The 17330-nt window shown below is 35.0% G+C and overlaps 1 protein-coding gene across 2 annotated transcripts in view; it reads right to left on the reverse strand.

Annotated features, from left to right (window-relative positions):
• The window catches only part of NCKAP1 (NCK associated protein 1), a 117269-nt gene that overhangs the window by 26614 nt on the left and 73325 nt on the right, over window positions 1–17330 (reverse strand). For both annotated transcript variants that reach the window (XM_072612581.1, XM_072612580.1), the window contains exons 16-19: window positions 16583–16728; window positions 9983–10115; window positions 4695–4814; window positions 998–1137 (exon numbers count right to left, since the gene is read on the reverse strand). In XM_072612581.1, the coding sequence (XP_072468682.1) occupies window positions 998–1137; window positions 4695–4814; window positions 9983–10115; window positions 16583–16728 (539 nt within the window). The remainder of the gene's footprint in view (window positions 1–997; window positions 1138–4694; window positions 4815–9982; window positions 10116–16582; window positions 16729–17330) is intronic.

Consider the following 17330-nt stretch of genomic DNA (forward strand, 5'->3'; position numbering starts at 1 on the left):
CCCCATGGACAGTATTGGCAGGGTCCAGAGGGTCACAAAGAGTAGGGCATAAATGAATGACTGAACAACAAATTTTTTAAATATTATAAAAAAGCTTTCACTATTTCTACCCAAAACCAAAACCATTGGTATTTAATGGGCCTAAAAACAAAGTTAAAAGAAAATGAGTTATATTTTTATATGATAAAACATACTGAAGCTACAAATGACTCAGAGTATTGATTTAAAAAAAAAAAGCTGATAGGAAATTATACATCCAAGGGACTCTTAATTCTTCTAAGTCACTGATTAATATGTACATATGGTACCATGTATTATTTCATGTTTTATTCTAAATTCAGGGCAACATGTTAGGACTAAACTTTGGAATTAGAAAAAGCAGTAACTACAACTAGCCAGATTCACAGCAAAAAATGATAATAATTACAATTTAAAAAGACTGGTTCTCCCCTCAACCTGCATAATGCAATCATAAATCAACCCTAATACAAAAAGGAAGAGAATAAATAGAAACACTAAATTCCAAAATGGTGACAATTTCCCAGTATGTGAGCAAAATCAAGAGAACATTGTATACAGTAACAGCAATATTGTTTTAAGAACTTTGAGCAAATAAGCTATTTTGACTACTATAAACACCCAAATTATCTACAAAGGAGATACAAAGGAAGACACTATCTGCATGCAGAGAAAAAACTGATAAACAGATGTATAGAATGATTTTATGTGTATGTGTATGTATACATATGTACACATACATATTTGTGTCTAATGGTGGTCACCTTGAGGAGGAGGGGACAAAAAGAAATTTACATCACTTTATTATGTACTTTAAAAGAATAGCAAGTTGTACATAATAGATTTACAGTTTCACGTGCAATCATCTTTTTTATTAAACTATGCTATGGAAATGTTTGTTTTATTCCATAAATTAAAAATAAGATAAAATTAACAGAAAAAAGGGACAGACACTATGGAATTAAAGCATATGACTTACTTGGTTACCACCAGTCTGTTTTTCCTCATGCTCTCAACTCCTGGTTTTTCCCTTTCAGGTTCCCCTTTCTTTCCAGTCTGTTTTTTTGATTTTTTGTTGACTGCCTGACTGATGGTTTTGGCACAATGTTTTGGCAGCAACTGTATTTTAAAAAATAAAGATAGAAAAATCTCTTTTCAATAAACGAAATTAAGAGCATAATTATAATTAAAAGCACATTACAAGAAAACATGAAAAACCACTTCTTTTAATACTGTCTAATTTTAAGGAATAATGTCTATACTAAGGAGTGGCCTATTTCTGACTAATATGGAATTTTCTCTTAAAATAGGCTACCACTTTTAATTTTAAATTTACTGGCTTATTCCCCTCTGGCTTTCATTCCTGATTTTTTCGTTCTACATGTTGGGCTAAAAAAAAATAAAGAAATCACTCTTTCCCTTCTACTTCCCATCCTAATGCTATCTAGGGCCAGGACAAATCTAATCTTTCTCCCACAAAACAGTCTTTTAAGACTTGGAGAGCTATCACCTCTTTCCAAGTATTCCCTTATTCATGATAAACGTCACCAATTCCTTTAACAAAACCTCATAATACAGACCCCTGACCATATTAATTGCTCTTCTCAAAGATCACCTTATTAATCATTAATTCATCCATCTTATTAATGCTCTTCCTAGAAGATGGTACCCAAATCAAATACCAATACTCCAGACATGGTTCAACCAGGGCAAAACCATCAGTATTATCCTTTTTTAATATGGCCAAAGATTACACTAGCTTTCCTGACTCTCCTTTCATACTATTAACTCCTATTGAATTAGCAGTCCACCAAAAGTCACATATTTTTCACAGAATCTGTTGTCTAGATATGGCTCTTCTTCTATCTTCAATTCAATCAGTTAACAAGCATGAGTACCAGGGTCAGGAAACAGGAAATTTCAACATATTATAACCCTGGGCCAAATCAATTGTATTAAATGGACAAGATGAGTCACAGATGTATATGGGCTATCCTCTCAATATATTACAAGCTCTTTAAGGTCACGGACTGTTGTGTTTTTGTATTTTGTATATTTTATGTTGTAATTTACGTATTGTAACCATGATGACATGCACATTGTGGAATAGATGCTTAAATACGGAATACAGTAAAGATTTACTGAAATTACCAGGATTTAGTTTACTTTTTCAGGGAATGGCATCCCAGGCTAGATCATAAAAGGATTCCATAACTGGTTTAAAAATGGCTCAACCATATGCCAAGATCCATAAAGAACTCTCCCCTAGATTTGAAATCAGAAGAAATGGTTTCAAATCTACTTATGTCTTTCTTCATTTTAACTTTCTCATCTACAAGAGGAGGCTTGGATTACATAATCTCTTCAGTCTTTTCCTGTAAATCTATGATCTCAGTGGGGTATATAGGGTTGTTTGCCTCTACATTACAGTTACTTCTTCTAAATGTCAGAAACAAGAATGATATAATGGAAAACGTGTTGAGACTTCAGAGATAGAAAACACCTAGTGTTTTCTACCATATACTACCAGTTAGGATTGTTTTGAATAAGGAAGTTAATATGGGACCTAGTTGTAGCCATTAGAGCAAGATAAGTATAAAAGCAATTTTTAGGCTCCTGAGACGCTATGGAAATTTCTTGCTGAATGCTTTTTAACCACCTGGAGAAGTGAACCTACCTGATAGCAATGAAATGTTTTTAATAAAAAGATATCTGTATCAGATACAGAACCTGATGAAGACACCTGGGTTCAAATTCTGCTTCTGATAGCTTCAGTTGTATAACAAAGTAAATTAATGAACCTCTAAGCCTTAGTTTACTCTTCTAATAAAGATGATAATCATTCCTGAAACACCTCACAGGATTGTGTGTTGTTAACGTGTTTTTGCTTAATCTGAAGATCTTTCCTACCCATTAATAGGTATATGTGACCTGCTTAAATCACAAGGAAAGGTTAAGTCACAAATGGTGGGAAGAGCTTGTTGAATGGTAAAATGGAGAACTGGAAGTGAGTAAGAGCAGTTAGAATTCAGGGAGAGAGAACCCAGTCAGGCAGACAGCTAGGATTATGAGTGTTTGCTCATGAGAAGGCCCCAGGTGGGGAGTCAGGGTGGGGGTGGGGAAGGCTTGAGAATGGAGGTGTCCCCTGCAGTGATAATATGCATTAAATTCTTTGTTACTATGATGGATCTGCTTTTCTGGTGTTGGGATTTGGCTTTCGGGTGTCTGAATAAATGTTTTTCTTCTGCCTTCTATATGGCGAGTCTGTTATTTTTTGCAATTCAGAACAACGATGGCATATTCACAGCCGCCATTAGTGTTGTGAATATTGCCTTAGCAATACAGTTTGTTGTAAAGACCAGATAATAACTGCAAAGCAATTAGCACAGTGCCTGGTACACGGTAAGCACTATATAAGTATTAGCTATTATTACCACCTACCTCACAAAGTTATATGAATCAAATGAGGTAAAGAAAACTTTAAAGTGCTATACAAACGTCAGCAGTCATTGTCTTGCTTCCTTCAGTGACATCGCTTTTGTTCAACATATCATCTATGTCATGATGCACCTCACTGCTTCTTTGCCTGAAAAAATCACTCTTCTCCCAGCAAAGATTCTCATAACATTTTCCCCATTCTTTCTGATATTTTATCATCTTTCTGTGATACCTTTCTTCTTTCTGTACATTTCAGTTTTTATGATTTTATGCTATGTTTTGGTTGACATAATGAAATAGATCTATAATCTTCTTGATGTGAAAGGTCTAGCCATCCCCTTCTAATATCTTCATCAAGGATATACTCCATGTATGTGCAGATTAACCTCATAAAAATTTTAAACAGATGGAAAAGTATACATATAGCAAGTATTCATTTTTCTCTTGGTTGCCTTTTCTTGGTAATATTAAGGTCTGAAATTTTTCTCCCATGCCTTTGGTATCTTCACATCCTTCAGAAAATTCTGTCACTTCAGATGACCTTGGACCTCCTCCATATATACTTGTTTTAGCCTAGTTGCTTTTCCTCATCTTTGTGGGTTTTTTTTCAGCAACATTTTCATTTTTTCTACAAGTACATCAAGGACTTTGATGTTCTACTGTGGTCTCTCCTCTATACTTGATGGTGAAAAGAGTCTGTTATAAAAACCACTACAGGTCTTTTCCATCATTTATTCTTCTCTTTCCAGCTTCATCCATAATTTCATTAAGATGACTTGTTTAATTCTGCAAACTCTGGAAAACGTTTCTTTAAACTGTTTTTCCCCCTCTTCACTGTTTTGTGAATTGATACTGCTCATAATCTTCCAATATCTTTTTTTCTTTTGTAAGATTTTGTAAATGAATTTATATATTCTAAATTGGTGTGGCCCGTGGCTGCCATTTATCTCCACCTGGTGAGTTGAGTGTTTTGCTATATGGCATATTTCTTAAGTTTTTTGGGTATTCTTTGTTATAAAAATTAATTTATATTATTTAAATTTCTGTAGGAAATTGTTATAATTGTTAATGTCCATTCCTCAATCCAGTTTCCATTTTCCAATATCCATAAAACCATACCACTTTGAAAAGTTGAAATGAACTCAGAATCAAAAGTCAAAATATGACCACTAGTCACATTTTTCTATGTTCATAAACAAAATTTCTATTTGCACTGAAAGGAAATATTAAATTCTTACCTGGTCACTAAGAGTACACTGTTCTGTGCAAATATCTGTTATGAGATTTCTAGCTTGTTTAGCCATTTCATCCAAGAACATGTTACATAATGAAAGACTCCGATCTCCAATATGATGTCTCTGTCAAAACAAAATATATAAATGCTTTAAAATATACATTTCCTTTAAGAATCAGATTGAATGATATAATTCTTGACTAAAGAAAGGTAATTAAGTTAAAATTCCACTGGATTGTAAAGGATAGACATGTTATCTTATATTTCTTATATGCCTCTCAATACCTACCTAGCACTTAAAGGTACATAATAAATATCTAATTTCATTGATTTGATTTTATAAAGTACTACTCTTTGAAAAGAGGTTAAAAGGGTCAAGAAGATCTTCTATAATGTAAAAGAATACAAATATTTTCATTTAGCATATACTTAGTTCATAATCTTTTCAAAAGATTCCTTGATCCTTGATAAATTGGACTAGGGAGACCGAGATCCTCTTCAACTCTGTGATTCTATATCTTAACCGTAATACATACAAATTAAGCAATCAATCTATTTAAATAAACACAAAATTTTAAAAATAGATTTAAAAGTCAAAGCAATTGTGGTTATGTGAACAGGCAGTTAATTTTTCTAGGAAAGACTATTTTCCATTTTCATTACTTCAATATGTGTTCATATTCCTCTTTTCCTAACTTACCTCTCTTTTGAGTTTTTGTGACACTGCTCCCTCCTAGTTCCCCTGCTACTACCTGCCTAATCAATCCTTCTTAATCACTTTTGCTGAATCTTCATGTATAATCCATCCCCTTAATGAGGGTGAAATGTGATTATACCCTAAATCTCTATCCTAGATTCTATCCCCTCCTTTCTCTACACTATCTTTTTGTGACTCCATCAGATCTTATGGATTTAAATATCATCTCTATCCAAAAGTCTACCACATCATTAACTGCCTATTGAACATTCCTATCTGAATGTCTAATGGTATATTCAAATTTGATGTAAAGAAAAACAGAACTCATTACCTGTCCTCCTCAAACCCACACTTCTGCCCAATTTCCCCATTTCTGTTGAGAGTACCATCACCTTTCTAGACAACAGCATTTGCAGCCTCATCTCATCATGCTCAACTGCTTATTCTCCTTCATCACACATATCTGACAGTTATAAAGTTCATATACCTCAATATCTCCTCTCATACCCATTCCATTCCCTCTCCTGTCAACAGGTAATCCTAACTTTATGAAACTTACTTATGAATTACTTACTTACTTATGAAACTTATGAAAACTAGGTTTATTACAAGAAAAATGAACATGCATGTGGAACCCTAAACCAGGGCAAAGAGTTCACAATCCAAACAGAAGTTTGCGTATTTATGAAATCATGGCAAAAAGAAGAGAAACAGAAATCTCCACCTAAATGGGAGCAACAGGGGAGGAGAAATCATGAATAATTAAGACAACAAAAGCAACATTCTTTCCCCTTGGGAACTGTTAGACCATGAAGGTCTGCTTATCTACCAGGGTCCCAACTGCACAAGCAAGAAGTTTCCCAATCTAGTGCAGATTGACTGGCATCTATCTGTCTTGACATCCAAGGATACAAAGGGAATCCAGCTTAGTGTACAAACAACAAAATATGTCACAGGTTCCTGCGTACTCTGGGTCCAGTGATACTGAGAAATGTGGCAACTCAAAAAAGTAAGTGCAGGGAATTTCTTACCATTCATGCTACCACTCCAGTTTAGGCCCTCATTATTTTAACTGTTTCAGTAGCCTCTAATTTGTCTTCCTACTTTAATTCTCTACAATTCATACTCTATATAGCTATTAATGTTACTCTCCTAAAAGATATCTGAATATATCACTCTCCAACTCAGTTACTAAATCCAGAAGCTCACTACCGCTTCTAGAATTGTATATGCCTCTATTTAGCATTTAACATCCTTCAAAACTTGCCTCTACCCTACCTTTTCAACCCTGTTATAAGTAATTCCCCTTTAAGTGCTCTTTAGTTTAGTGAAGTTGGCCTTTCTTTTCTGTATATATGTATACAAGACACAGCTGCCATCTCTGTGCCTTTGCTACCTATGCAAAGCTGTCCTCTGTGCCTCAAATACACTGTGTTTTCCTCTTAGAATTTCTATTACATTCAAAGCTCAAGTATCATTTTGTACTTAGTTTTTCCTTATTTCTACCTCCAAGATATTACTGCTCCACCTCCTGTTACTGAAACTTCTCATTTATTTTCTATATATTTAAGTGCACACGTTTCCCTCTATAGAATGTAAGTTCCTGAAAGAGCAAGGGCTGATTATGACTTTGTATCCCCGGAGGCTAAGTGGTACAGTAGATAGCCCTGGGCTTAGCATCAAGAAGACCTGAATTAAAATTCAGCCTCATACACTTACTAACTGTGTGACCTGGGCAAGTCATTTAGTCTATCTGCCTGCCTTAGTTTCCTCGGTTGTAACACTGTAAAACAATCACACCTACCTCTTGGTTGTTGTGTAGATTAAATGAGATAATAACTGTAAAGGACTTAGCACAGTACCTGGCATATAACAGGTATTTAATAAAAACTTGCTGAATGATCATGAAGAGATTAAAACCCACTATTTAGAATACCCTTTGTAGAAGCCAGTGTATATTCCATAATCTTTCTGATCTATCACTGATTATAATCCTTGCTCCAAGACCCTCAATGAATGCCACCCTCAAAACAAAACAAAAACAAGTGTGTATTATTAGGACAAAGGGAGAAAAAAATAAAGGAAACAGAGGAAAGAAAATCCTATAATGACCTTGATGGGAAAAACATTAAAAACAAAAGTGATATTTAGGGTAAATGGGGGGAAGGAGGAGAGAGATTTCCCAAAATTACTAGGGATACTTCTGGGCCAAGAAAGGACCCAAGGATGGAAGAGAGGGGCTCCTCATTCACTCCAGGGGTTCCACTTTATCATATTACTACCAATAGGTTACTGGCTTACTTAAAAAAAAACAAACGATAGCTTATTAATGATTTGCTTAATCTACAAATAAATTGTGGCTGAACAAACTGCAATACATACATACATATATGAAGGTAATAGAATGTTATTGTACTATAAGAAATGGTTAAATAAACAATTTCAGAGGAAACTGGGAAGAATTTTATGAACTGATATAGACCTAAGTAAGCAGAACCAGGAGAACAATCTACACAATGATAATTGTTACAGAGGAAAAAACCATTTTCAAAATCTTTAAAATGTTGATCATCCCAATGATAAACCATGAATCACAAGAATCAACATGAAACACATCACTCACCTCATCATAGAGAGATGATTAGCTTAAAATTAGAAACATATATTTAGTCATGGTTACTTTGGGATTTTGCTTGGCCCAATAACTAGTTATGTACTGAGAGATCTGTTTCAGGTTTTCATTTATTTTTTAAAATTTGCTTTATAAAAGGAGTCAGTGAGAGGGACAGATTAATTAACCTTGTTATCTGAAAAATAAACTACTTTACAAGACATTAAATTGTAGAGATTTTCAAAGAACAAGACAATTAAAGTTTCGTTGCTCGCACTGTCACTAACTCTAGTAATTAATCACTGAATTCTATTTCACAAAGAATTTGGAAAGTTGTATCTACAGTTTTAATACATATAAATGATCTTGGGTATAGGGACTAGATCTGTGGTTTCACTGGTATGAGGACCTTTCTGATGAGGATACTACATTCTTAGAGAGTTCTCTGTAGCACTGGGATGTTAAGTAACTTGTCGTATGTTTCACATACGACAAGTTTCATATGGCACAGACATATGCTTCACAGGCAAAATTTGAACTCAGATCTTTCTGTTCACTTTGAGGCCAACTCACTTAAATACTCACTAAGGCTCTGTCTTTACGAATGATCTAATGGGGAACAGTTTTGTATTCTATACATTTTCATAGTGTTTTCAACTCCTACTGAATTGTCCTGGCTTTTCTCACCATAAAATTTATATTCTGCAGCACCATGACAAACCCAGAAGAACACTGGCCAAAGTTCAGACACCTGGCTTCAAATCCTAAGTTATGAGTCAATACTCTTCCATCAGTGATGAGGATTTAATGATATGATTCCTAAAGTACTTTCTAGCCCGTACATTTTATGACTCCAATTTATAAGGTAGGTAGATGATGCTTATCTGTTGTTTATTCATCCCCTAAACTACAAGCTACTCAAGTGCAGGGACTATAGTTTATTCACCTTTATATCCCTAAAAATGTCTAATTCAATGTCTTGAGAATGTGCTGAATGACACCAGGTGGTAAATACCATCTCCATATATTCACAGGATCATAGATTTAGAACTAAAGGGATCTCAAGAGGTACCTCTCATTTCATACATAAGAAAACTGAGACCCAGAAAGACTGTAACATGCCCAAGGTCATACAAGTCACATAACAGAATTGGAATTCAAAATCTCTCAATTCAAATCTAGAACTATTTCCATTGCCCCATTAGATTCTATAGCTATTTCTCATACTGAGAGGTACACTCACTAAAAAAAAAAAAATCAGGAATAAATAATAAGAAATGCTTTCCAGCTAACTGAACAATTCATAAGTATTTTGAAATATATGTGCTAGTAAATGATTAAGATATTTAATTTTTAAAATTTAATAAATACAAACGTATTCACCACGGTATAATAAAAAGAATATTGGCCTTGAAGTTAATAGACTTGGGTTTTATTCCGGATGGCCACAAATTGTGAGACCTTTGGCAAATCATTTATCCTGTCCCAGCTTCAGTATTTTTCCACCTATAAAATAAGTGGCTAGAATGATCTCTAATGTCCTTTCCAACTGACATTCTACTGTTCTAAATGACCCCATTTCAAAAAGTTCCCCAAAATAAGTCAGTAACAACTTTGGGAAGTTGAGGTGGGGAGGTGGGGATGGGGGTGGGGGGTGAAAGTAGTATATTATAATTGTAAAATAAGATACACCTGGTAGGGGAAAGTCTGGACCTGTAATTTTATCTCATAATTTCCAGTGTGAACAAGGTGTACACCGACATATGTTAGCAACTCAACGGTAAGCGAACAACTAAGAGAATTGCTGGGCACTGAGAGATTAACCCATGAACTTTTGGTTGATATGTATGAGGCAGAACTTGAAGTTTTGTCTTCCTCAATACAAAGCCAACACGTCACTCATACTCATTTTACCCACAGTTATAATAGTATCTATAAATATTAGTCATAGTCATCTATGCCATTTTAAAAAATAAGAAATTACCTCTTCTGGACATAGCTCATGCGTGCAACTCATAAAATGAGTACAAAGCAGTGGGAATGCAATTGAGTATCTTGACTGAGAGGGAAGTTCCAAACACTGCTGAAACATCTTCTCAAATGCACGACTATAAAAACTATATTAGGAAAAAATTAAAAGTTTGGATCAGTATTTCAGACTATTGTAGTAAACAAAGTTTACAACAGCACATTTTATTTTAAACTGGTATGAATTATGAAAGTTATTATTTTGTAACATTTTATTCTGGACATGCCACACGTTTATTTTTAAAAGAGAAACTGAGGGTAAACCTCAAATTCATAAAAATATTACTTATATAAAATTGTAACATACAAAAGTTAATGTATTAACAGTTTACATAAAAAATCACATGATACTTTATATACACTATTACAAAGAGGAATATAAATACAGATATCCCTCAAACAGATTAAAAGAGCTACAAGGAAGCTATATAGCAAAATACTCCATGTATTTCTGTGTATGTATTTCAAATCCTACTATTCCACTGACTACCCTATGAAATGTGTACTATTATATATAAATTTTGATTTTATGAATATCTCATTAAGCAAATAACAACTCAGGACTTAGAGGTCTTCATAATTAAACAAAATTTCACAATTAAGTCCTCAGGACTTTATCAGGAAATCATCAAACTCAAAGGTGAAATTTTCATACATTAACCTGCCTTTTATTACAATACACTTATAGTAGCTAATGCATTTCTACAATCTACAACATATTCTACTGTCAGTTGTTTAGCTCTATTCATCAAGTTTTCAACTTCTTAAAGCACCAAAAACAATTTTGAGTTTTACAAATCCATGTTTAAGTCACATTAATGGCAAGCATTTACAGAGTACTTCAAGAATGGATAATAAACCACTTATAAGATCTTGGCAGGCTGTGCAATTTCTCTACTTCATTCTTTGCATATGTTGGTGTATTTTCATATTGTGATTATCTTTGTGACAGGCTGTTTATAGAACAAGATAAAAGCATGGCAAAATGGAAAGAGTCCTGAACTTAAGAGTCACAGGATTTAGACCCTTAGTTGTAATAACCATGGGCAAGTCACCCTGGAGGCAGCATACTAAACTCTGCTAAACTCTCCAATCTTGATAGGAAAAATCCCTGGGTTATAATCACCTTCACTGAAGGTTTTAGCTTCCTAAAGAAACTACAAGTTATCAGTTTTGTAAAAAGCATTGATTTCTCAGCTGGTATCCCTTGTGAATTTGGGAGATAGGGACAAACCAAATGGCAGAGTAGGGATGTTATGCTAAAAGTGGGGAACATCCACTATTCAGAGCAAAGGATCCCTGCCATTTTTCAGTCATATTTGATTCTTTGTGACCCCATTTAGGGTTTTCCTGGCAAATGTACTGGAGTGGTTTGCCATTTCCTTCTCCAGCTTCTATTACAAATAAGGAAACTGAGGCAAACAGGGATAAATGACTTGCCCAGGGTCACAAGACCATTAAGTGTCTGAGACCAGGTTTGAGCTCATGAAGATGAGCTTCCTGCCTCAAGGCACAGTACTCTATCCACTGTGCCAAAAAGGAGGCTACTGCAATTGTTCTGGCAACAGGTGATGAGGGCCCTGAACTAAAGTGGTGATTATGTGAACAGAGAAAAAAGTATACATGCAAATGATACTAAAGAGGAAGAAGTTACTAGATTTGGCAACTGATTTAGATATGAGGTGATGGTGAGAGAGGAGTAAAGAATAACAAACCTACAATCATACAAGAAATGATTAAAGAAAATTGCCCTGAAGTGTTAGTACAAGAGTGGGAACTAGAAAAAAATCCACTCATCACCATGTGAAAGAGATCCTATGAGGAAAACCTACACTAATATCATAGCTACATTCCAAACCCCAGCTCAAGTAGAAAATAATATGAGCAACAAGAAAAAACAATTCAAATATGGCAGAGCTACAATTAGAATCACACAACACCTACACTAAAACACCACAGGTCTTGGAACACTATATACTGAAGAGCAAAAGAACTGAGGTTGCAGTCAAAAACATCATCCCCAACAAAGAACAAAAGAAATGGACATTTAGTGAACTGCGAAATTTTAAGGATTTTATTGCAAAAAGACCTGATATGACTAGAAAATTTGATATATAAGATCCAAGAGAAATATAAGGTAAACATCAAAGACTAATTACAAGGGAGTCAGTAAGAACAATTTATTTTTTATAAGATAAAACATAAATTTTACATCTAAGATTGTTGTCGGGTAATTAGAAAAAAAATTAGGGTAAAGCTAAATATTGTGTGATACTAAAAATTAAAGTCTCTAGGAAAAGTTAAAAACAGTAATTATTTTATGCAAGTGAGTGTGAGAGGAAGAAATGACAGAGGAATTAGAGGGGAGAGGAGGGCTGGTAGCTCTGGAACTCTACTCTCATCAGGAATGGGTTAAGGAGGGAATATTCCTATATATATACAGATGGTTAAATTCAGAAAGAAATAAATGGCTAAGAGGATGGAGGGGTGGGGAGGAGGAGAGGATAAGAGAGGGATTTCAGTTTGCGGGGGAGAGGAAGAGGGAAATATCTTTATTAGGGGGGAGGGCAAAGTAGCAGATAGAAGTAAAGCAAAGCAGGAGGAACAGGAAATAGGAGATACACACAAACATAATAAGGATCAGAAGTAGAATTTATTAGAAAAAAAGCAGAGGCAGTAATCATGAACTCAAAGTTAAAGCCAAAATAGATTTACTCAAAAGAGAAACAGGGAAACTACACTATATGTCAGTTATATTAATCACTATTGTTTTAGACTATATAAATTTGGAATATTGTTGTGATATAGTAAATAAAGAATTGGTACACCTAGAAAAATATGGAAAGACTTGGACCTATGAAGGAAGATGCTATCCCACCTCAGAGAAACAGAGGACAAACAAATATAGTATGGTCTTACCTAGATGCCTATGAATGTAAATGTCTATATATGAGCATGATTATAGATATCTAAGTATATACATCTATATATGCATAAGTATGCATGTGTGTATATAGTTTGTATGTATATGTAGGTATGTGTTGGATGTATTTAAAAATATATCCATGCTTAACTGTAGCCTTCTTGGAGGAGAGGGTGGTGAAAGAGAGGGGAAAAATTTTTTAAAAGTGCATAGCAGAGAACAAAAAACTTAAAAGGAAGCAAAGAACTGATGGACAAAGTAATATTTATTACATAGATTTTCTTGAAATGGAAATTTATTGCTGTGTATTTTGAATCCTCTCTTACATTCAGTTATACATATGGTAATGTTTTTTATTTCGTACTTAAGCTTTAGTATTTAATATCTTCCTTTTTCTTTTCTTGTGTATTTAAGTTTAAAATAAATAAATTTTAAAAATAACAAACCTAAGTGACTGAAAGGATGGTGGTACTCTTAACACAAATAGAGAATATCAAAAAGTAGGGTAGGTCTTTTTTTTCTATTTTTAGAATGAGTTTTAACACGTTTAATTTGAGATACCTGGGCAGCTAGATAGCACAGTGGATAGAGTTCTGGGCCTGGAGTCAGGAAGATCTGAGTTTATATCTGGCCCTCAGGCACTTACTAGCTGTGTGACCTTGGACATGTCACTTAATCCTATTTGCCTCAGTTTCCACATCTGCAAAATGAGGTGGAGAAGGAAATGGTAAACTACTCCATAGTCTTTGCCAAGGAAACCCCAAATGTTGTTTGCCTACAGGGCATCCAGATATCCAAAAGGCAGTAGGTGATGTAAGACTGAGAGAATCTAGACCAGGGCTGGATATACAGATGTAGAAATTAACTGCATAGATAACTGAATCCATGAAAGCTGATAAGACTATCAAATAAGATAGTAGTACAGATAAAGGGAGAAAAAGGCCCAGGACATAGCTATGGGGGAATACCTACTATTAGTTGGCAAGACATGAAAAAAAAAAAGCAAAAGAGACTGCAAAGGAATAGTTAAATAAGAGAACTCAGAGAAATCAGTGTCATAAAAACCAAGAGAGGAGGAAAGTATCTTAAGATTAAAGAGTGATCAACATTTACAAACACTAGAGGTCAAGAAGGATGAGGATTGAGAAAATGAATGAGACTGCAGAAGATTTATAAAGCAAAGAGAAGAAAGAAAATGGTGGCACCTAGTATAGATGGCTTTTTCAAGGATTTCAGCCATTCAAGAGACAAGAGTAAGATTGCTGCTGGGATGATCATGTGAATGTTTTTAGAAAATGAGATGGTAGACATAGGCACAAAAGAAGGCAGCAGAGAAGTAACCACTGGTAAGGAAAAACTGATGATTAACGAGTGGAATTGTAAGCTCCTTCTAAGGATTGTTTCATTCTTTGCATCCACAGTGCTCAGCACAAGTCCTTAATAAATAATTGTTGATTCACTGGGAATGATAATACAGGCAATCTGCTAGAAAAGACAGGAAGGCGATAAAACAATGGTTCATGTACAGGAGTTGGCCTTGGCAAGGGTAAGAGTCATCTAATCAGCTGAGACCAGTGGCAGAAAAGATAGTAGGAGAAGACATCTGACATAAATAGTAAACAGTATTAAATGCTGTAGAGATCAAGAAGGATTGAGAAAAGGTCACCAGATTCATCAATTAAGGGATGTTAACTCTTGAGAGAATAGTGATGAGCTTAGAAATCAGACTGTCTTCAAGGCCTTGAAGAGTGAGAGGAGAGAAAGCAGGGGCAACACATATAATAGTACCCTACCTCCTTCCCAAGTATCTCCCCCCTCAAAAAACAAAGACAAAAGAAACGGTTTATGGCTGTGAAAGGAAGGAACAATATAAGGCAGAGGGAATAGTATGATCTACTGAGAGTTGGGGGAGACACAAGTAGTAGTAGAAGGATCCAGCAGACTGGGGAAGACAAGAACAGAGAGAGGGGAATATTGTGGTAACAACATGCTTGAGAAGATGGGGGAGATGGGATCAGGATACATAAAGTAAGCTTGGTCCTAGAATGAAGGGCTAACCTCTTCATTAGAGACTGGAATAAAGGATGAGAAAATGAGAGATGACATCAAGAGGTTTTCAGGAAGAGAGAAAGGTAGAAGAGGAAGTTCATGGTGAATTCCCTTCCTCCCTAAATTACCCTGTACTCATTTAACTTTTCTATACATATTTATATGCTGTTTCAAAGTACAGGGACTGTTCCATTTTAGTCCCTGTACCCTTATCACTTAGCACAATATCTGGCAGCCCCCTTATCCAAGCTGGTACCAAAATTGGTCAATTTTACCTTTGTAACACATCTTGATTATGTTTCTCTCTTCTGACACTGTCACCATCTCTCACCTCGATTATTGCAATAGCCTAATGATGGGTCTACTTGCATCAAGTCTCCCTCCACTCAAATCCATACTCCATTCAGACATCAAAGTGATTTTCCTAAAGGACAGGTCCAATCATGTCATTTCATACCCTCCCTACTTAAACTCTAGTGGTAACCTGTCACCTCCAGGATCAAATACAAAATCTGCTGGCATATAAAGCCTTTCAAAACTTCTCATAACGTATCCTCCTCCTCCACCTTACTTCTCAATACAAACTCTTTGATCTACTGACACTGGCTAGACTCCAGTGACATTCCAGTATTCTGACTTTCCCATGAACAAGACATGCATTTCTCAGCTCTGGGAATTTTCTCTGGCTGTCCCCCAATCCGAGAACACTCTGCCCTCCTTTTACTGACTTCTGTGGCTTAAGGGAAGTTATGTGAGGACAAGAAGTCTCAACTAAAATCTCACCTTTTACAAGAAGCCTTTCCAATCTCTCTCAATTCTAGTACCTTTCCCTCTGTTAATCATTTCCTATTTATTCCGTATATAGCCTGCTACGTATATATTTGTATCCCCAGCGATCAGCATAGTGTCTGCTATGTAGCAGGCACTTAATGTTCATTTACTGATTCAAAGAGAGAAAGAGAGAGTACGTGCACAATGCTTCTTGAGAGCAAAAATTTTCATTTTTGTTTCTGTAGTCCTATACCAGGCACATTGCCTTGTATAAGAAATACTTACTACTATTAAAAAACCAAAATGAATTGGCATATTCCCTAAAGCATGTTCTACTAACCAATTCAAACCTGAATCATTTCCTTTAGCTATCCCATGTATATAATGGCATGGTTAACACTAAGTTTCTTTAAGCATGCTTTTTCTCCAGATTATCAGAACCTATACTCTCAAGTGGATTTGTCCCCATTACTGGTTGAGTTAAAGCTGACAGACACACTTAGAAGGTCCTTAAATACTTCTTGTCCTCATACACTTCTTAGCAGCCGGTCACTATCCATACCTGAGAGCACTGCCATCCTGAGGTAGATCTTGTGAGGCTATATGTTGTTTAAAAGAAAAAATTTAAGTAACAGCACAGGCATTCAACACCATCAACCTTTTCTCATTCCCTTTAGTAATGAGACATGGTCAAATCACCAGTTTTATTATTATTAATTTAATGTATAAAAAAGGCTAATGTAAAATCAAGTGAGAAAATTATATTCAAGATGCTCCATATTTTAAAAATAGAAAAAATAATTTTAAACGTACCAAAATATGGAGAGATCTGAGGTTTCCACCAACATTTCCACCAAAGAATCTACCATTTTTGTATGGAAAATGATGGTATTCATCATTTTTCCAAGTTCCCTGTGATCAGCAAGGCCTAGAGAGGCCTTAGAGACACTTGTGTACGCCTGAAAAAAGAACAAAGTTTTATTTGGTCAATTATTTTAATAATCGTAATTGTATCAATACAACTTATTTTCAAACACTCACTGAGCACATAGAACATCACCATCATTAGAAAAAAATTCAAAAATATATCCTAACAATAACATTACCCAGACTACTCGGTTTACCCAGAAATTCAATGTTCTTAAAGATATAATTTCTAAAATAAATATACCAGAGCATTACTCTCTACAGAATAAAATCCTATAAAAATGCATTTATTGTGGTCGCCTTAAATAACCTGAATTTCATGTAGATCTTATCATAGAAGAGATTCAATAACATCAAAGCTTCATGACTAGACAACATAATATTGAGGCAGTGTATTACACACAACAATTCTTAGGATGTGTCAAGATGTTTGTTGACACACATGAAAACTTAGAACTAATACTAATAGCTTAAATTAACGTATCATTTTCAAGGTGACTAAGCATTTTATGTATATTATGCCATGAGGCTCACAACAACCCTGTGAATTAGGTACTTAGGTTTTATTAACCCCATTCTCAAGATGAAGACCCTGAAGTTCAGATGTTACATAGGTAATGAATATCAAAGAAAG

This window comes from Notamacropus eugenii, chromosome 5 (genome assembly GCF_028372415.1).
Source record: "Notamacropus eugenii isolate mMacEug1 chromosome 5, mMacEug1.pri_v2, whole genome shotgun sequence".
In the NCBI taxonomy this organism is placed as follows: domain Eukaryota; kingdom Metazoa; phylum Chordata; class Mammalia; order Diprotodontia; family Macropodidae; genus Notamacropus; species Notamacropus eugenii.